This window comes from Anolis carolinensis, unplaced genomic scaffold, assembly GCF_035594765.1.
Source record: "Anolis carolinensis isolate JA03-04 unplaced genomic scaffold, rAnoCar3.1.pri scaffold_12, whole genome shotgun sequence".
Classification (NCBI taxonomy): domain Eukaryota; kingdom Metazoa; phylum Chordata; class Lepidosauria; order Squamata; family Dactyloidae; genus Anolis; species Anolis carolinensis.
Window position 1 is genome coordinate 2,496,817 of NW_026943823.1, and position 20,555 is coordinate 2,517,371.

Genomic DNA, 20,555 nt, shown 5'->3' on the forward strand with positions numbered 1-20,555 from the left:
TTTGTTTTCCACTGTCACTGTTTCCACTTCCTACATTGTGAAAATTGTATTGCTCTTCGCTTGCAATTACCTCCCAATTCCACTTCTATTTATCATCATGATTACAATTGAGATTCCCTGTAGGAAATTGACCTTGATAATGCTATCAGAACATCAGTTGGAATTATGCACAGTAAGCTCACCAAGATCTCTGCACTGTTTTTGAATGCCATGTTCATATATTTTCCTGGTGGTTGTCCTACTTTAGAGTTCATTTGAATGACTGTGTAAGATTTGTCTTTCCGACTGTGGCCATTACTAGTTGAGGTTTAGAAACGTCAAGCAGGAACTATTGGCAGGTGAGAATCCATAGTTATCGCTCTCGTGTTTTTTTTAAAAACAGCAGAGATTTCTTCTTTTGAAAAAGATTAAGCTACAACTTGTTACTGTCGTGCAATTGCTATAGCCAATTTATTGTAGCCGATTTGCACAGCTTCCCCCTTCCCCCACTACTTTTAGCTAATGGGCAGCAAACAAATTTATGATCTTTGCCGCTAAAAAAGTGAGTTGGAACAGATGGCTTCCTGATGCACTAGAAATTCAGCCGCTAGAAGGCAAAAGATATACAGTAGAGTCTCACTTATCCAACACTCACTTATCCAACGTTCTGGATTATCCAACATATTTTTGTAGTCAATGTTTTCAATACATCGTGATATTTTGGTGTTAAATTCGTAAATACAGTAATTACTACATAGCATTACTGTGTATTGAACTACTTTTTCTTTAAAAAATTGTTGTATAACATGATGTTTTGGTGCTTAATTTGTAAAATCATAGCCTAATTTGAGTCCCCTTGGGGAGAATGGCAGGATAGAAATATTGGAAATAAATAATTTGATGTTTAATAGGCTTTTCCTTAATCCCTCCTTATTATCCAACATATTCGCTTATCCAACGTTCTGCTGGCCCGTTTATGTTGGATAAGTGAGACTCTACTGTACATGCTGAACTAACAGATTATAGAGCGCACATGGAGCACTGAAGGCTGGGTGTACAGATGCCTTTCAGACTAACTAAATTTTTTGTGATGAAGAGTTTGAGAGATGGTTAGCAGGAATAGAGACTGAATACTCTATTTCCCTACCGTATAGCTGATAGATTACAGAAGGAATACCTGTGTGCAGTTTCTCTAGAGATAACAGTTGTGTAAAATTGCTTCTGTTTCAGTAACCTAGTTGGGTTGGGTTGAATGTTTTATGACAGAAATGTTTTTTGAAGTAAGAGACCAGTGTTTTAGTTTAGCTCAAAGTAGTGTTATCGCTTTATAAAAATAATATCTGGGAATTAGAACTCCAAATATTGTCTGTTGACATGTTTGATGTCATCAGTTGTTAAAGAAGTAAACAAACCTAATAAATTCATAAAATGCCTATATAGGCAGTCTCCAAGTTACGAACACGATAGGTTCTGTAGGTTTGTTTGTTTGTTTATAAATTGGAACATGTACATTTTTAAAGTCTTGGAAGGTAGGTTAGACCTAGAGATCATGATTGCACAAGATCACTTAAGGGAGCTATGAAAAGTTAGCTTCAGAGGGCAAATATTTCTGGAAGTATCTTTAGAGAGGTTGAAGGAGAAATACAATGGAAGAAGGAACAGCAACAATTACCCCTGTCTACTGGCCCTGATAGAGTTAATTTCTTGTATTCCTTCAAATTGTTTCTGATTTAATGACATTCCCAAGTTGTCGGTGTTTTCGGTGTTTTTTTTGGGGGGGGGGGTGTTTGGTAGTTGCATTTTAGTAGATGGTAATTCATTTCTTGAACATTGTATCAAATGGGTAAGTTTGTTTGTTTGTTTGTTTCAGAAATGTAACAATATATCGTGCTTATTAGTGCAAAATTCTTAATAATCTAAATCTTAGTTCTCTAATGTGCCTTCAGTTGACTTTGACTTGTGGCAACCATGTACTAGGGCTTTTGTTTTTATTTATTTGAAAGAGGTTCACTAGTGTCTTCCTCCACTCATAGTTGAGTGGGGATTTGAATCTCCATCTCCCTGAGTCTTAGTCCAGCACTCAAACCTAGACACAGGGCAAGAGGTTACCATCAAGATAAATGATGGGAAATGAAATGGTTTTCAATATGTCAGTGGGATCAGACAAGTCTGCATTTTATCATTGTATTTTATATGCTGAATATATTCTGTATAAAACAGGATTAGAATCAGAGGAGTGAAGCATGAAAATTGGAGGAAGGAACACCACAATTTAAGATACGCAAATGACAACGTACTGCTGGTAGAAAATAGTGTAGACTTGGAAGGATTACTGAAGAAATAAAGGAATAAACTGGCAAGGGAGATTTACAATTGAACAACAAGAAAACAATGACTACAGATTGAAGGAACTAGACAAGATCCTAAGAATACTAAATTTAGGACTGTGCATTCCTTCATATTTCTAGTTCTTACATACAGCTGTGGAAACTGGACAGTGAAGGAAGATGATAGGAAGGCAGTTAGCTCACCTCAGATTTGATGCTGGGAGATCTGTGAACACTATGGATATGGATTGCCAGATAGATAAACCTAGCTTGACCTCTTCTCTTAGAAGCCCAAGACTGAGATGGTTGTACTTCAGATATATCATGAGAAGACATGACTCACCAGAAAAAGCAATAATCTTGGCAAGGTAGAGATCAGTAAGATAAAAGACCACATTTCAGATGGAGGAACTCCATTAAGAAAACTAGGGCGGTTGATGATGGTGGACTTGGAGATCTCTCATTCATAGTGTTGCCATAGGTTGAATTCATAAAAATTGTAATGGCTTCATTTCAATATTTAAGCAAGTTCCAGTTATTTCATTTTGTGAAAGTACAGTTCCCCTCCCCTGTTTTCAAACATTAACCTGAGGGATAGGATACTTACATTCTTGATAAACTCAGTCTAATTTAAATGAAATTCTCCTCTTTGGTAATTTGTTTGCAAGGTTTCAGAATTCAGTTACTGTTCTGTGCAATTACATGAAACTTTCTGTCAAGAAATAGCTATGTCTTGGTGACCTGTCTTCTTTAGCTTTGGGCTAGAGCTCCACCAAGTGATCTTTCAGCATGATACATTTTCTTTCAACAAAAACTAAGCTGATTATGTTTTAGCATCACTTAGTGGCAATCTGGATTTTAGCTGCTTCTCCCTGCCAGGGAATTTTCGTTCGTGTTTCAGCACCCTGGCGTTTAGTTTCATTTACAGTGCTCCAGGTTGATGATTTGGATTGCAGCGTTAGACAACCCCCTGACATTTGTGTATCATCTTCAGTTTGGGAATTGTTTCAGAACTTGCAGCATATTGTGAGTCACCAGTAGTTGCCATGGCGTTATTTTACACAGAAATTGGAGGTTAATATCATCATCTTGTTGGCACTGTTCATTTCTACATTTCAGTTTGCTTTGTGTTTTCAGTCATTAGAGAAGAAACATCTTAATTTAAACTGAATAGCTTATTCCAGTAAGAAGATAACTATTGAATCAATTTTACCAGTGAGTCTTGTATGGCTGGGATTAGGAATTTATTTTGGATCTTATTTTATACAGGGCAGGAACATAGTAAATCCTAATTTGATTTTGGCATGTGTGAAATGTCTGCTTTTCCCTTCTGGGCAGAGGTTACAGTCCTTTTAAAATCTATTTTACTGGTGGCGAGATTCACACAGGATGTAACTAACTGGCTAAAGTATTTTGTTAGCTTTCAAAGTGCTAGCAAATTACTTTGTAAACTAGAAAAAGCTTTCTTTTCTGTATTGTAAAAAGCAATGAGCTTATCTATAGAAGTAACATTATTTTTAAAATAACATCCTATCTCTTTACTGAAAATTAAAGACTAAGTAGCCAATTTTAAAACATACAGCAAAAGAATAGGAGAACTGAGGGAAAAGATAGTGGGTAAATTCAGAAAAGGAAATCTCATTAATATATGCAAGTGTATCAGTATATACACTTGCCACTTTGTTGGTTGTGGCCACATGTGTGGCTACATGAATAAGGTTTGAAATACAGTTTCTAAATTTGCTAAAAGCTTACCTCTACAGAACATTGTAGCTGGGGCTGGGAATGGAAAAACTGGGAAATCACAATATTAGGACATGTTACAAAAAGAAAGTAACTTTGTTACCTCAGGAAGCAAAAGATACACACACTTTGCAAAATAAACATGTTTTTTTAAGGCTGAGCAAGATTACCATCCTGCTAAAAACCTTAAAACAAAATAAGGTGATTTAATTATTAGATGACATATTCAAAACAATGTAGGAAGAGATTTGGGGGTGGGGGTGAAGAAACACAGGATTGGTACCTGTGTCTAAATACCCTAAAAACCCAAATTATGTCTGTTGTTGGAAGCTACATTAGATCAATGGCAGGTGTTGTTGGCTGTATTTCAGAGTGATGAACTGGCAAAACCAGTTCTGAATATTTCTTGCATATGAAATTAATGAGGTTGCTTAAGTTGACAGCTGGCTTAAAGCCATTTTGTTTTCTATTAGATTGAATAAAGTTGCAAAAAGTATTAAATCAAATAGTTAAATTTGAAAGTGGGCAGCTCAGGGAGAGCTTAAAAGTATACACCTAATTACACACAAATAATTCAAATGTGAAATACTGACTTGTACTTAAAAATAAATGACTTGCGATTAAAATTGGTTCTTTGATGAGGTGTTTGTAAAAATAGAACTACCGTAGTAGGTCTTGGTGTCTATTTCTCTAAGCATAATATATCATTCTCCTATTAGGTCGTGCTTTTGATTGCATGGTTTAGCACAATTGAAAATATTGGTTATTTACTATAAATATTTCATCACCTTCATCCCAATTGTTGTTGGGAAAAATTGTAAACAAGGCTTTTGTTAGCATCTGTTCTAGATTCTGAGGATGCATCTACACTGTAAATAGGAGAAAATATCTAGAGATCTGCAATTTTTGCTTCTTCATTTATGATGACTTAGCTGCATTTCTTGGTAAAGAAATTTTAAGCGATACTACTTTTTTAAAAGCAGCAAGAAATACTTGGTCAAAGCAACCCAGATCAGAAGATACATTTTACATAGAGTCAACCATTGTTTTGTTTTAACAGGTGTGGGCTGCTGCATAAATAGAAGAAAGTGAAAAGTAAGCACACTCATCACCTACATCTACTTTTTGAATGTATTTCTAACATCTGTGCTCCAGAAGATGATAAAGAAATGATAGCAGCTCAAGAAGCAACAACCAATTTTGCCCTACTTCAGTAAGTAACAGAAATTATAAAACTGCAACAAAATTATATTTCTTTCTTTGCTAGTATTAATGGTGGGAAACAACATTACATAGCAGATTTAGTTTGTAATCTGAATTAACTTGGAAATCAAGGCATATTTTCTTTATCAACAAATTTATAGTATTGGATTCCACTTCCTGCAAGTGATCTGGGAGTGACTTCCCAAGTGTTTCAGGAATTTAATTTTGCTCCAGATTGCATTATTATGCATCAATAATAGTGCAAATATTTTAGATAAAATAGTTTTGAAATTGCGAGATTCTGACCAAAAATCTAAACTATGTTTTCAGGGAGTCTGAAACACATTTTTCTTCTGATACTGACTTTGAGGATATTGAAGGAAAAACTCCGAAACAGGGAAAAGGAAAGGTATGTATTTCTGACATTCTGATAACTTTATATAAAGTTAGTTGTATTGAAGTGTTATATTATTGAACTAAAAAGTATCTATTTGCAATACTCCTGTGTGCATGCATGGGTTCTGAAGAGGTTTCATGTAGTATGGTGGTCAGTAATGTAAAGTTGATGTTTTTTTAAATGTACTTCAGATGGTCCTAAGGCCTTTGGAGACAGCTTCCTTAGGAAGACGCCTATGAAAGGGAACCCAAAAGTCACTTAAACATGTAAAAATATTCTGTCTTGGCTTTTGTGATTAAATTTTGTTTTGGTGAATATGAACTTAACACATATTCTAATAAGCTACACATTTTATGTTTTATTTTTCTACTGTATTGTGAGCCGCCCTGAGTCCCTTCGGGTGAGAAGGGCAGCATATAAATGATGGAAATAAATAAATAAATAAATTATTGTGTAATATTGTGCTAACAAATATATTGGTTTTTAATTCTTGTATAGACTTGCAAGAAGGGGAAGAAGCCTGCAGGAGAGAAGGGGAAAGTTGGAAACGGAGGAGGGAAGCCCAGTGGTCCAAATCGAATGAATGGGCATCACCAGCAGAATGGTGTGGAAAACATGATGCTCTTTGAAGTTGTTAAAATGGGCAAGAGTGCTATGCAGGTAAGTTTTAGCGGTCTTAAATTTAAATGTTGAAAGATATTAAATGAGCGGAGTCAAAGATAACATCTATAAAACTGAAATGGTCCAAAAGCTGTCTATCTTAAGGATATTATTGATTACTAAATTTATAAAATAAATATGACTTGCCGTGAGTTTTTCTTCTTCCTCACTTTTTGCAATTTAGAGTACATTGTTTTAAAAGTATGTACGAAATGTTTGAGGTAGATGTTCTTGTTACTAATGGTGGCTTTTTTCCCCTCCCTAGTCTGTGGTGGATGACTGGATAGAATCCTACAAACATGATAGGGATATAGCACTTCTTGATCTCATCAACTTTTTTATTCAGTGTTCAGGCTGCAAAGGTAAGGTTGCAGTTTGGAACTGCTATTTCCTTTGGGATTCTGTGGGCATGTAAGCCCTCCCCCCAATATGATGAGTCTTAATTTACTAAAATTTCTACTATCTTTTAACTTGTAGGGGTTGTAACAGCAGAGATGTTTCGGCATATGCAAAATTCTGAAATAATTCGAAAAATGACTGAAGAATTTGATGAGGTAAAATTGCTCAGATACATTTAAAAACAGAAGTTATTTGTGACATACATTGGTATTTTAATATAAATGTTTGTGATGAGAAGGGTGCACATGGCCCCAGGCAGGTGCAAAGTAATATAAAAGAATTATAATGTTACTCACAATATACATGTTCTGTGTTTTAGGATAGTGGGGATTACCCACTTACCATGGCTGGTCCCCAGTGGAAGAAATTTAAGTCGAGTTTTTGTGAGTTCATTGGGGTCTTGGTCCGGCAGTGTCAATACAGCATCATCTACGATGAGTATATGATGGACACCGTCATTTCGCTACTTACAGGATTATCCGATTCTCAAGTCAGGGCATTTCGACATACTAGTACACTGGCAGGTATGTCCTGGTCACGTCTGTCATTGCGGTTTCATTTCACGTGTAATTAGTTTTAAAACTTTGTTGTGTTTTCCAAATATTGCTGAATTTGGATTAATTATGTTTGAAAGGCTGAGATGAGTGTTGCTATGGGCAGGTGAAATTTGGGCATATTAGGTGCTTTGCTTGATCTGCAAAGACCCATGGCATTTTATTTTCCTGGAGACCATTGTTTTGTGTTAAAATAGGGTGCATGCTTCTTCAGTGCCAAAAAAGCACCAGGAAAAAAAAGACCCAAAAATCAATATTTTGGTATATTTTCTGGGTGCGAACAGTATCCCTGTCTCATAAATAAAACATTCAGAATCTTCAAAGTAGTTCAATTTCAGGAGATTTTGGATATTGGTTTCTTCATGACTTCCTTGTTGCTTGTTGGCTTTTGTCAATTTTTTGTCACCAAACGTAACTGTATCTCTTCCTTGTTCCTTGTACTTCTAGCAATGAAGCTGATGACTGCATTAGTAAATGTGGCACTGAATCTGAGCATTAATATGGATAATACGCAAAGGCAGTACGAAGCAGAACGAAATAAAATAATCGGAAAACGGGCTAATGATAGATTGGAGCTTTTGCTACAGAAACGGAAAGAGGTGAGGATCTTTGCTATTTAATTACACATATGAGTGGATTAGGAGAGTCCTGTTTGTTAAAAAGTAGTTTTGAAAAAGCTTCTGTGGCATGAAAAAAGTACATGGGAACTTTACCCATTTGCATATTTCCTTGATAGGTGCAAAGAAATGCCTTCTGTAGCTCTCTCTTAACTGCTTGTCTAGAAATGTTTTCATTTAGCTTATGAGTATTTGGATTACTGTAACCCATCATCTAACCTTTCTTGAAAAAACTCTTGAGAATTATGCTGGCTTTATTATATTGATCTATTTCTTCATCTTGTCTTTTTCAGCTTCAAGAAAATCAAGATGAAATTGAAAACATGATGAATGCAATTTTTAAAGGTGTATTTGTACATAGATATCGGTAAGTCCAATTGGGCAGGACAACTGTCAGAGCTTTGCTTGTTGCATACATACGTTTTCTTAATAAACTTCTGCTTTTCTTCATATTTCTCTCATTCCAGGGATGCAATAGCTGAAATAAGGGCCATTTGTATTGAAGAAATTGGGATTTGGATGAAAATGTATAGTGATGCCTTTCTCAATGACAGCTATTTAAAATATGTGGGATGGACAATGCATGATAAGGTGAGGTTAAGAGTATGCAGATTTACTAACTGAGCAAAGAGCAAGACCAGTTAAACTATATATATTTTGTTTTATTTTGTATTTTTAAAAGCAATTCTTCAGATTCCCCACAATCTTTCTTCGTGTGTGTGAATGATTATACTCTTTTGTTTTTGTAGAAAAAGTGGGGTAGAATTGTGAAAAACACAATTTCAGATGCTCAGTTAAATGTCATATGTGAGGCTGAAAAAAAAAGTTTTATATGTATTAAGTCTTTTTTTTATTTTATTTATTTTTAGCAAGGAGAGGTAAGACTGAAATGTCTCACAGCTTTGCAAGGACTTTACTATAATAAAGAGCTTAATTCCAAATTGGAACTCTTCACCAGTCGGTTCAAGGTGAGTCTTTGTTTTCTTGCAAAGGACTTGCTTGCCATTTTTTGACTTTCCATTTGTAACATTTTCCATTTTTTCAAATTGCTTTTTTCCTCCAACAGGATAGAATTGTATCTATGACTCTCGACAAAGAATATGATGTTGCAGTACAAGCAATAAAACTACTTACTCTTGTTTTACAGTAAGTTTTTCAGCTGTAAACTAAATGCACAGAATTAACTTGTACGAGTTGTCCATCTCCAAATGTAATGGTATTGTGTCTTTTTTTGGCGGTGCTGCTTTTCAGCATCATGACAAGTACATACAGGAAAGGGGCCCTGCTTCTAGTATTAAAGTGCTGAGTGCTTTTGGTATCATCATTATCACCTTGAATTTAGATCAGGAGTATATTAACTCTGGGCGCACCTCCTTTAAGAGTAGTTTTAACTTGTTTTCTGCGTGACATTCTACTCAACAATCCAACCTTATGTTTTCCACTAGCAATTTAAAGGTGTGCATTTATTTGCATGTATGCACACACAATAATTAAGGTCTATCCTTTATTCAACTGTCACATTTTAAAAATGCCATTCATTGATATTTTTAAAGGGTATCTTGAATACCCTCATTTCTTCCTTAGTATTCTGATTGCATTTTCATCCGTTTGCATTCCCAGGAGTAGTGAAGAAGTACTGACTGCAGAAGACTGTGAAAATGTCTATCATCTAGTGTACTCAGCTCATCGACCAGTGGCTGTAGCCGCAGGAGAATTCCTTTATAAAAAGTAAGGAGAAGCCTTTGCATTCTTCTATAAAGGCATAGGTTCAGAAGTTTGCTGTATTCGGTTTACTGACATTCTGCTGGTGGTGTGAAATCAACAATTTCTGATCCAGTATAAGCCTCTCCTACTCAAATTGCTTTTTTATTTTCCCTTAGCAAGAAATCTAAAGGTCTTGTAGCCTTGTAGTGCCTTTTCCACCTGTTCATGTATTCCAGTGCTATATTGCACTTTCAAAATGCGTTCTCCCTCCTCCCCAAAATTTAATCTCATTGAATACCTGATCTTTGGTTTTGAAAGTTTATCTAAACATGAACAAAAGTACACATAAAAATTGAGGTCTTAAAAGAAAATAAAGTTGCTGTTTTTTCTTGTTTGGAAAGGCTTTTCAGTCGAAGAGAGCCTGAAGAAGAAGGAATCCTTAAAAGAAGAGGAAGGCAAAGTCCAAACGCTAATCTTGTTAAGACGTTAGTTTTCTTCTTTTTAGAAAGTGAGGTAAGCTTGAACATCTTGTCTGTTTTATCGAGATAGTTAAGGGAAACATTTTAATTACTCCTTCTCTTTTAACTTGTACTCAGCTTAGGAAGAAAGGCCTCCAAGTATTAGTGATGTAATGCAGCAGATAGAAGTGTTTTTCAACATATCTGTGTGATATATTCTTTAATTATTGCTTACTGTGTACATTAGTTATTAAACCAGCCATTTCCTGTTTTGGAGGAATTGAGTTTCCTGATTGGGCATCTTTGACAAATTTGATGCTTTAAGAACTTTCAGATGCTGTGCCAAAGTACTTAAATAATACCTTTCAAAGTTTTGAGTCTTTGTTATAAGTTTGAGCAATATATGAAACAATTTCTTGGCTATTGCCCATCGCTTTGTTTTTCCTAATTTAAAATGTTAAACCATAGGAACAAGGACTGTTTGCCTTGGTCCTTTTTTGGTGCTTAAGGGCTTTGTGCATATTAACTCACTTGACAAAATGTAAAACACAGCTCCATCTTTTTTAGTTACACGAGCACGCAGCGTACTTGGTTGACAGCATGTGGGATTGTGCAACGGATCTCTTGAAAGACTGGGAATGTATGAATAGTCTTCTGTTGGAGGAGCCACTCAATGGAGAAGAACGTAAGATTTCATTATGTTTTTGGAAACATATTCCCCTCTGTACATGCAGCCATTTCTTTTCTTTCTAAAGCATATGAAATAGTATTCATGAAAATCGATAGTTTGAATCAAATAGACACTTCTTTGGTTTTGCTGCCACAAATAATCTTCCCATACGTAAACAAGAACTTTTGGTGCATCATTTTCTCAATCTTTAATGTAAAGATAGCCTGGATTATAGAAAAATGTTTTCTGAGTAAATGTTAGATATCGATGGCAGCAAATGAGCAGGCAGCAGCTTTTAAAAGTCTTGCAAACGGCATGCTGTGTTTTGAGTTTTTGTAAATACGTATGCTGTTAGGAACATGCACTGAAATCTTTTTTCCTTCTAATAATTACAGCTTTGACAGACAAACAGGAAAGTGCACTAATTGAAATAATGCTCTGTACAATTAGACAAGCAGCTGAATGTCATCCCCCAGTAGGAAGAGGTACAGGAAAACGGGTAAGTCCCTTCCTTTCTTTCTAGAGTAGCATGGAAATATTTGTATTTGAGATAATAATTTTTCTTCTGGTCATAATTTTAATGAGACTTTTTGGTTGTGGCGAACATCCTCTATATGGTTAAGTTGCACCATTCAATTTAATATGTCCCTGATATTATAATGTTAAATCAAAAGTAAATGTAAGACATGTGGTCATTTTAAGCTGGATGAGAGTCACAATCATTGGAGGCTTTATAGAATGGGATGAAAGGTTGTTATTTTTACTAAAACATTTATCTCGGGGACAAGTACCAAGATGCAGTGTTATAGTCTGGAATTGTGAAATGTTTAGCACTAGGCAATCACGTTTGCATCTATGCATTGTTCTACGTGAGAGCAGTATTTTTGTTTCGTATTACTTATTTGTTTATAAGAATGTATACAGATTCGTAGTATGCCTAATGCCTGTTGGAAATATGATTCTGTTCCATTGCTAAATTTTGAGAGCATTTTTAAACACTACTTTTTTACCTCTTTGAATCTTACAGTTGTATTGCTTGCTAAAACATGTTTTGCTAAATATATGTAAATCCCAGTTGTGATTACAACTACCCTTTTGCTCTCACAATCTAGGTGCTTACAGCAAAGGAGAAGAAAGCACAATTGGATGACAGAACAAGGATCACAGAACTTTTTGCTATAGCACTCCCTCAGCTATTAGCAAAAGTGAGCATGATTTTTATTGTTAATTGTGCCTCACAATAAATCTTGATCAGTCTTGCTTAATGACTGACAGTGATACTGTAGCATATTATTCCAGCTTTAGCTGTAATTTTGTTAAACTGCAGGAGTGCAGGATATTGATGGCGAAAGAAAGCTTTAGGACATAGCCCTCCTAGGTTCCCACTCCACATTGAAAGTAAATAGACTGTTAATGCCATTGACTGTGTTACCTAATCCCAAACATAGTTTGCTTTGTTATCAATGGTGTATTACTTGGGAGAGGGGTTGACTTCATTGAAAAATCTTTAGACTTCAATTTTATAATACTCTATTTCCACAGTATTCTGTAGATGCAGAGAAAGTCACCAACTTGTTACAGCTGCCACAATATTTTGATTTGGAGATCTACACAACAGGGAGATTAGAAAAGGTAAGCAAATGTACTAATCTCTCAAAATATTGAGGTGGAAGACAACTGGACAAAAAATCTTCCAGTATTTAGGCCTCAAATTGTATAGCCATGACAAGCATCAATTTTAGGTTTAGCTGTGGGATAAATGGTTCCAAAAGTGTGTGCCAATGTTGTAGCAATTAGATATTATTAATGTTTTAACTTTTAAAAATATTTTAAAAGAAAGTTGGGATGGTGGGTGTGGTGTTCATCTGTTTGATCAAACATACCAGAATGCTTTTTCCTTGACTTGCGTATTAACCTGTTTGCAACTTGTCTTTCATAGCATTTGGATGCCTTATTGCGACAGATCCGAGATATTGTGGAAAAGCACACAGACACTGATGTTTTGGAAGCTTGCTCTAAGACATACCATGCGCTCTGCAATGAGGAATTCACCATCTTTAACCGAGTGGATATTGCAAGAAGTCAGCTAATAGATGAACTAGCGGACAAATTCAACAGACTTCTTGAAGATTTTCTGCAAGAGGCATGGTTTTTTTTAACTATTCTTCTACATTTTTGTTTTGCAAGGATTTAACCAAAATAACATTTATTTGTAAAAATCCACTAAGATTTGTTCTGTTTCCAAGAATCAATAGAATATTTGTTTCTCCTTGGCCATAGCCTGAAATAAAAAGCATCTCTAGTTGTCATTTTTTGTGAATGCATTACTTTCCTGAATTTTTGAAACGTTCATCTTTTTAAAAATAGGGTGAAGAGCCTGATGAAGATGATGCTTATCAAGTCTTATCAACATTAAAACGAATCACTGCTTTCCATAAGTAAGTGGAATGCATACTCTAGCTGTTTCTTAACTTTATATTCAGTGTAATTTTTAATTTTTGCAGTTTAATAAACCTTTTATATGTTTTTTTATGATTGAACCAATTAGGAAATGACATTGATAACCCAGGAACAAAAATCATGTCACATAGTGTAATAATAGTAGTAATAATTTTATTTTTACCCGCCTCTTTTCATTGCTGAAGGCAGGAACAAAAAACATGTTTCATAGTGTAATTGAAAAATGCATGCATTTTTTAGAGCCTTTAAAAAAGTGTTTACTTTTTTCTGTTTTCAGTGCTCATGATCTCTCAAAATGGGACTTGTTCAGTTGTAATTACAAGCTACTAAAAACAGGCATCGAGAATGGAGACATGCCTGAACAGGTTTGTGTTTTTGTATGTCTCTCCTCCCCCCCAAATGAAATATATATATCTGTGTATACTTCATAAAATAAAAAGTAATTCCTCTTTTTAAAACAAACCATTTTCTTTGTTTTCTTTAAATACAGATTGTTATTCATGCACTGCAGTGTACTCATTATGTTATCCTTTGGCAGCTAGCAAAAGTCAGTGAGAGCAGTTCTACGAAGGTAAGAAAGACTCTTTGTGGCAATCAGGGGCCTTTAAGACACATCCACACACAATGATAGTAGTTTAACCTCTGAATATCTCTCCCTATCAAATCCATGTGAGATGCAAATATTCTGTTTTTGTTTAGTTTTTCTTGCTACAGTTATGTTTAGTAGTTCATTTTACAGGTTCTTTTTAAAAAGTATGATTTGTAATCAGCTTGGTTGATGTCTAATAGCATTGTTTATTTTAAAGGAGAACCTTCTACGCTTAAAGAAGGAGATGAGAGTATTCTGTCAAATCTGCCAGCACTACCTGACTAATGTAAATACTGCTGTTAAAGAACAGGTTAGTCAGCAAATACTTACATCAATCTCAGCATGTGATGTAGTTCTAGAGAAGAGACTGAGACATTTTATTTTGTTCCTGTCATTTATGTCCTGTCTTCCCACAGTAAAATGACTCAAAAGTGGACCTAATGATGATGATTACTATTACTAATATTATTATTATTAATGATAATAATTATTAACGATTATTATAATCATTATAAAAGAAGATGGGTAAATTCTCTGGTGAGATAGAAAGGCTGAAGACAGGTATCCACCAGCATGAAAACTAACACTTTGAACATATATATCTTTTACTCCCAAATTTGTAATTCTCTTTCTCTTTTCAAGGTAGATTCTACCCTTCTTAAATGGACATTATGCAGAGACTGTACCCCAGATCCATAACTGCATATTATGTCTTGGGTTTTGCAATGTAAATCACCTCTGTTTTGTTGTCGAAGGCTTTTATGGCCGGAAAACACCTATGTTTTCACCATTTGTAGTGCTCACCATAGTTAATACTGTCTAATGTTTTTTGTTTTGTTTTTAATGGGGGCAGTGAAGACAATACACATTCTGCCAGGTTTTCAGTGTGGTTTCTTTGTTGATTTTGTTATGATCTTTTGTTTGTATTTTGTGTTATTGTTATAAACCACTTTGAGGGCACTTAGGGAGGAGGTTAGGCTTAAAGGCAGCATGTAAATATCTTTATAAATAAATACTTAAATAAATTATAAAAAGAGTACCTAGGCGTCATAAAATAGAACCTCAGAAGTGAAGCTCTACAATAAACCAATACATGTGCACTTAAAACAACTGGATATCAGTTAAGACAATGCTTGTAGTGATGTTTTTTTTATTTATGATAAAAGTTCTATTTCTTGTTTAAAATCAATATGATACATTTCTTTCCTTTGCCCTGTTTCTCCTTTTTTTGCAGGCCTTCACTATTTTGTGCGACGTATTAATGATCTTCAGCCATCAGATTATGTCAGGAGGACGTGACATGTTAGAGCCACTAGTTTACACTCCCGATTCTTCGTTGCAGTCCGAACTGTTGAGTTTTATCCTTGACCACGTCTTCATTGACCAGGATGATGACAACAACAGTACAGGTAGGAGAGTACAAAATTACCTTCTCGTCATTTCGACAGCTACAGATACATTACTCACTGTAGTACTAGTTTGGGATATAGTGTCCACTCTCATAGTACTGAAGGGTAAAAATTAGCCATAGTAAGCTGAAAGGTAAGTTCCAGGCTTAAAGAATATTATAGTTAACTTTCTAAAGAAGTTGTTTGCCTGGAGGAAAAACTATCCTTAGCATTAGAATTTGGTGTCAGACCAGTTTGTATAGCAGCTTGTTCTGCCCCTATCTTGTAAAACATGTGATTCTTGCTCTTATTTCTACTAAAACAACATTTATAACAGCATGTGGGAAAAACAGTTTGCGTGATTTGAGGTGATAAAGAGGTTAATGTACAAATTCAGATTGCTCACACCATTAATCTTCTTATTTTTTAGATGGACAGCAAGATGACGAAGCTAGCAAGATCGAAGCTTTGCATAAAAGAAGAAATTTGCTTGCAGCTTTTTGTAAACTTATTGTCTACACTGTGGTGGAAATGAATACTGCTGCGGATATTTTTAAGCAATACATGAAGGTACCAGATTCTTGGAGGGTCAAGGGGAGAAATCAATTTTAATTGTTAGCAGTAAAGTAATGTGTTTCTGTTTTTCCTCATATAATAATATTGTGTGGACTATGCTTGTACTATAATCAAGAAGACTTAATTCTATCGTGAACTGATTTTCTGCAAGCAAGAAGTAAAGGTTGTTAATTATCTATGTTTTCAATTAGCCTTTTAGTATTTTGAAATGCTACTTTTGACACTGTTTTGGTACACTTTTTTTCTTCTATAAACTAAAATCAGATTTTACTTCCCTTGTGTTTTTCCCCCTGGTTAGTATTACAACGACTATGGTGACATCATCAAAGAAACCATGAGTAAAACAAGGCAGATAGACAAAATCCAATGTGCAAAGACACTGATTCTCAGTTTACAACAGGTGGGTGTTAACAGAAAATAAGGTATCTGCTGTGGGCATTTGTCTCTTTTAAGTGAGGCCAAAGTATTATTCATAGAACTACTTAAGTGATGTCAACACTGGCCACATGTTACTCTTAAATCTCTCTAAACGGTTTTCATATTGTTAGAAGAGTTGTTTTTCAATAGCAATGAAAGTAACAGTATACTCAGCTTGCACTAATTCTCTGAAGTACTGTTATTAACCACAAACAATTTACTAAGAATGAAAAAAATTATGTCCTTTCAGCTTTTCAATGAAATGATTCAAGAAAATGGGTACAATTTTGATCGGTCGTCACCGACGTTCAGCGGCATTAAGGAATTGGCCCGGCGCTTTGCTTTAACATTTGGACTCGATCAGCTGAAAACAAGAGAAGCCATTGCTATGTTGCACAAGTAATTGCTCACCTTTCTGATTTGTACTCATATGTGTAGCCTGCTGTAGAGTCACTGATGTCATTGATTTCCTCTTTTCGCAATTTCCAAAATTGGGAAGGGAGTTCCAAAATAAATAGCTTGGTTAAGATATTTTTATATGTATGTACATGTGCATACAATTAGCTGGAAAAGCTGTAACGCATGGAGGAAGCACATGTTTTGATCTCTGATTTGAATCCCTCGTGTCAACTACTTAATTCTGCTGGATTTCACAGCAAGAGATTGGCTCTTTGCTTGGCACAGAGCCATTTAATAAAATGCCATGTGACTTGATGACTCACCCAAGTCCATTTGATTTCATTCAGCCTGCTTTAAAAATGACTTGCCCTCCAACGCAACCGGACTTTAATTTCACACTTAGAAAGTCATTGGGACGTGCAGCCCATTAAAATGAAAACAAACTGAATCAAATAGCACTAGTTACTTTATGGAAATACTCATTTTGCAAAAGTAGTTGGCACTGATGTTGGCTTTGTTTTGGTACATAGCTTTGAAGAATTAAAGTCTATAGGATTTTTAGGCATATAAATGTGGTTTTTGACTTGTTTTAATTATTAAATTATAATTTATTTTGTAAGAAGTTAGGATTGATTTAACCATATGCACCTTCAGACTGCTAAGTCGGGATATATGTGTTAAGAATAATAAAATGAAGTATAATATAATACAAGAAGCAATTGCTTCCATTAGCTATATTAAGTCTATTAAGATTTCATTGAAAATGCTGACTTAGATTCCTGATTGTTTTCAGAGATGGAATTGAGTTTGCTTTTAAAGAGCCGAATCCACAGGGTGAAAGCCATCCACCTTTATATTTGGCATTCCTTGATATATTGAGCGAGTTCTCTTCCAAACTTCTCAGGCAAGACAAAAAAACAGTGTAAGTATTTTGGGCACATTCTTGGTAATGGGTTTTATTCCAAGTCGTATTTCTATGTGCTGTGATTTAATGTGGAAATAAAGTTGTGTAAAATATATTCTATAACACTTTGGATACCTTGAGGTTGCTTTAAAAATAAATTCTTGTATGTGATTTCCCTAAATTAGCTGTTTAACTTTTGTAATGATCAGGCATTGGAAAAGCATTGGCTTCAAATTGAATGGCATAAGGTCATTATCCAAGATGTTTCATTCCTGTCATAGGAATTTGGTTGTGCCTTAGTTTAGGATCAACACAGCAGCTGCTGTTGCTGCTGTTTTGTTTATTTATTTACTACATTTATATCCCGCTCATCTCACCCCGGAGGGTATTCAGAGCGGCTTACAAATCAAATGTACATACAATATATTATTAGCATAGCACAATATAAGCATTAAATTACTATATTGTACTATATCATTATATGGTAATATTATTAGTAATATTACATTTACTATATAATATATAATTAATATTATTATATTATATTATTATTAGTATAATATTGTATTACATTATAATATTATTATCAAATAATTTGTATTACTATCAGTTTGCATTACTAATTATCAATTTGTATTAATATCTGTAATTTTACTGGTCAGGTAGAGAAGATAAAGGCTAGGATTGATTGACACAATTGCACATTATAGACATTTGTGTTGACAAATGAAATATGAAGACATTGAAGACTACCAGCAATGTTCATTTCTTGTTTGCGTCCCACATAATAATAATCTCTTTTTATATAATTTTGAAATCAAAGGCTAAAATAAATATACAGTAGTTGTAACAGTGCATTTCTGTGCTTGAACTACACCCAGTATGTTAGTAATCATGGCTTTTTCTTTTTTCCTTTTGAAAGGTATGCTTACCTGGAGAAGTTTATGACCTTCCAGATGTCTCTCCGGAGGGAAGATGTGTGGCTCCCACTCATGTCTTACAGGAACTCTTTGCTCGCCGGCGGTGATGACGACACCATGTCCGTCCTCAGCGGGATGAGCAACCGAGGGTCGACAGTTCGGAGCAAAAAAACCAAGCCGGCCACAGGGAAACGGAAACTACCTGAAGGTGGGGTTGTGTTGCTTCATTTTTTACATTATTGTGTTTACATTATTGTCTATTTAAAATAGGTCAGGTAAAAAGGGGGAAAGGAAAGGAGGTGGAAGTAGTGGATTAACTCTTAAATTAAATATCTAGGATATCTTCAGAGAAGAAGAGTGTTACAGTTATTTCGTCTAATTCTTTATCGCTACTACAAATTCCATACATCTCTATAACAAAAGAGGAACAATATTGTCATCTAATTTTAAACCTCACAGTCATATCTTCTTATATTTTCTGTATCATTCCATGTTCATCTTGTCTTCGGCTCCAGCTCTTCGGTCATTAAAAGTTCATCTTGATTATTCTTATTTGTTTCTTTTAAGTCTTTTGACTGTTTCAAATTTAATTATTGTCTGAATTATTGTCTAATATAATCAAGGTTTGTGATGTGATCTGGTGCGGTTTTTCTCCTTCCAGCTGAGGAAAGCAGCAGCAGCGACAGCATGTGGATGAGCAGGGAGCAGACGATGCACACGCCGGTCATGATGCAGACTCCTCAACTCACGTCCACCATCATGCGGGAACCCAAAAGGTTGCGGCCCGAAGAGAGCTACATGGGCGTCTATCCCATGCAAGCCGAACACCACCAACCGCCCATTGATTACAAGTATATACACTTTTTTAAAAAAAAACTGTTTTTGTCACTGTTCAAATACTTGGTCCGTACCTCTTTTACATGAAGATATTTCTCTTCAAGTACGCAGGTCACATGGATGTTGGCTCAAAGGCAGCAGGAAGAAGCAGCCCGGCAGCAGCAGGAGAGAGCGGCCATGAACTACGTGAAGCTGAGAACCAATTTGCAGCACGCCATGTAAGTGCAAGCGCCAGTTGCTCCTCTCAAAGAAGAGAGAAAGGCCTTGCTCAAATTCGTTTTCTCCTTTTACTTTTGTCCATATTCTTCGCCGCTAATTGCCAAGTCCCTTGATGCAGCGATCCCGGATAATGCTCCAGCATGGAATTTAGATGCATTCTTTGAAATGAAAATCTCCACCAATTACGGCAGTTTTTGAGGAAAACTAAGGGGATTTTGAAAGTATTTTATGGCATGATGCAGTTGCAGACATCAGTTCAAATATCTGGAAAAAAGTAAACTACAGTAGAGTCTCACTAATCCAAGCCTCGCTTATCCAAACCTCTGGATTATCCAAGCCATTTTTGTAGTCAATGTTTTCAATATATCGTGATATTTTGGTGCTAAATTCGTAAATACAGTAATTACAACATAACATTACTGCGTATTGAACTACTTTTTCTGTCAAATTTGTTGTTTAACATGATGTTTTGGTGCTTAATTCGTAAAATCATAACCTAATTTGATGTTTAATAGGCTTTTCCTTAATCCCACCTTATTATCCAAGATATTCGCTTATCCAAGGTTCTGCTGGCCCGTTTAGCTTGGATAAGTGAGACTCTACTGTATTCTATGCCTGATACCAAAACAGCTCTTTGCTGTCTAAATCTTTGTACCTATAGTGGGTTTATCTCTCATACCTGCCACATTGACGCAAGGAACACAATGTCACTGGACTAGTGTGTGGGTTTCCCTGTATTTTTTCTGCAACTTTTGATATTAACCATAACATTGTTTATTGTTATAATTGTATTATTTTACTTTGTTTAATAATGTGTTATTATGTTGTTATGTAATGTTTGTGTTGCTTTTATGACTGTAAACCGCCCTGAGTCCCATCCGGGAGATAGGGCGGTATATAAATAAAGTTTTATTATTATTATTATTGATTGCCCATGTGTTTGAGATGGGGCTTCAAAGCACTAAGCTTCATTCTTTTTTTGTAGGAGAGATCCAACATGGTGTTTTTAGGGAATTCCTGTACACTTTAGGCATTGGCATTCTGGAGTCCTTTAGTCTTTCCCCTGCTAGTTAACTTTTCCATAAACTGCTGGGATAATTTTCTGGAGTTTGGGATCAGATAGCTGCTTCTTGCC

The 20,555-nt window shown here is 35.3% G+C and overlaps 1 protein-coding gene across 2 annotated transcripts in view; it reads left to right on the top strand.

The window, feature by feature from the left end:
* The window catches only part of stag2 (STAG2 cohesin complex component), a 41,063-nt gene that overhangs the window by 11,610 nt on the left and 8,898 nt on the right, over nucleotides 1-20,555 (top strand). The window contains exons 1-31 of one of the 2 annotated variants that reach the window (XM_062963699.1): nucleotides 3,503-3,521; nucleotides 5,110-5,262; nucleotides 5,583-5,661; nucleotides 6,148-6,309; nucleotides 6,575-6,671; nucleotides 6,787-6,863; nucleotides 7,028-7,232; nucleotides 7,710-7,861; nucleotides 8,173-8,246; nucleotides 8,347-8,470; nucleotides 8,749-8,847; nucleotides 8,946-9,025; nucleotides 9,500-9,607; nucleotides 9,985-10,096; nucleotides 10,609-10,726; nucleotides 11,107-11,210; nucleotides 11,824-11,916; nucleotides 12,254-12,343; nucleotides 12,651-12,854; nucleotides 13,079-13,149; nucleotides 13,449-13,536; nucleotides 13,662-13,742; nucleotides 13,978-14,070; nucleotides 14,995-15,169; nucleotides 15,579-15,718; nucleotides 16,023-16,124; nucleotides 16,392-16,540; nucleotides 17,334-17,462; nucleotides 18,367-18,572; nucleotides 19,026-19,215; nucleotides 19,306-19,419. In XM_062963699.1, coding sequence (XP_062819769.1) covers nucleotides 5,219-5,262; nucleotides 5,583-5,661; nucleotides 6,148-6,309; nucleotides 6,575-6,671; nucleotides 6,787-6,863; nucleotides 7,028-7,232; nucleotides 7,710-7,861; nucleotides 8,173-8,246; nucleotides 8,347-8,470; nucleotides 8,749-8,847; nucleotides 8,946-9,025; nucleotides 9,500-9,607; nucleotides 9,985-10,096; nucleotides 10,609-10,726; nucleotides 11,107-11,210; nucleotides 11,824-11,916; nucleotides 12,254-12,343; nucleotides 12,651-12,854; nucleotides 13,079-13,149; nucleotides 13,449-13,536; nucleotides 13,662-13,742; nucleotides 13,978-14,070; nucleotides 14,995-15,169; nucleotides 15,579-15,718; nucleotides 16,023-16,124; nucleotides 16,392-16,540; nucleotides 17,334-17,462; nucleotides 18,367-18,572; nucleotides 19,026-19,215; nucleotides 19,306-19,419 — 3,560 coding nt within the window. In that variant the 5' untranslated portion in view covers nucleotides 3,503-3,521; nucleotides 5,110-5,218. Of the gene's footprint in view, nucleotides 1-3,502; nucleotides 3,522-5,109; nucleotides 5,263-5,582; nucleotides 5,662-6,147; nucleotides 6,310-6,574; nucleotides 6,672-6,786; nucleotides 6,864-7,027; nucleotides 7,233-7,709; nucleotides 7,862-8,172; nucleotides 8,247-8,346; nucleotides 8,471-8,748; nucleotides 8,848-8,945; nucleotides 9,026-9,499; nucleotides 9,608-9,984; nucleotides 10,097-10,608; nucleotides 10,727-11,106; nucleotides 11,211-11,823; nucleotides 11,917-12,253; nucleotides 12,344-12,650; nucleotides 12,855-13,078; nucleotides 13,150-13,448; nucleotides 13,537-13,661; nucleotides 13,743-13,977; nucleotides 14,071-14,994; nucleotides 15,170-15,578; nucleotides 15,719-16,022; nucleotides 16,125-16,391; nucleotides 16,541-17,333; nucleotides 17,463-18,366; nucleotides 18,573-19,025; nucleotides 19,216-19,305; nucleotides 19,420-20,555 lie in introns of those variants that run through there. The other variant, XM_062963698.1, reaches the window with a different exon arrangement.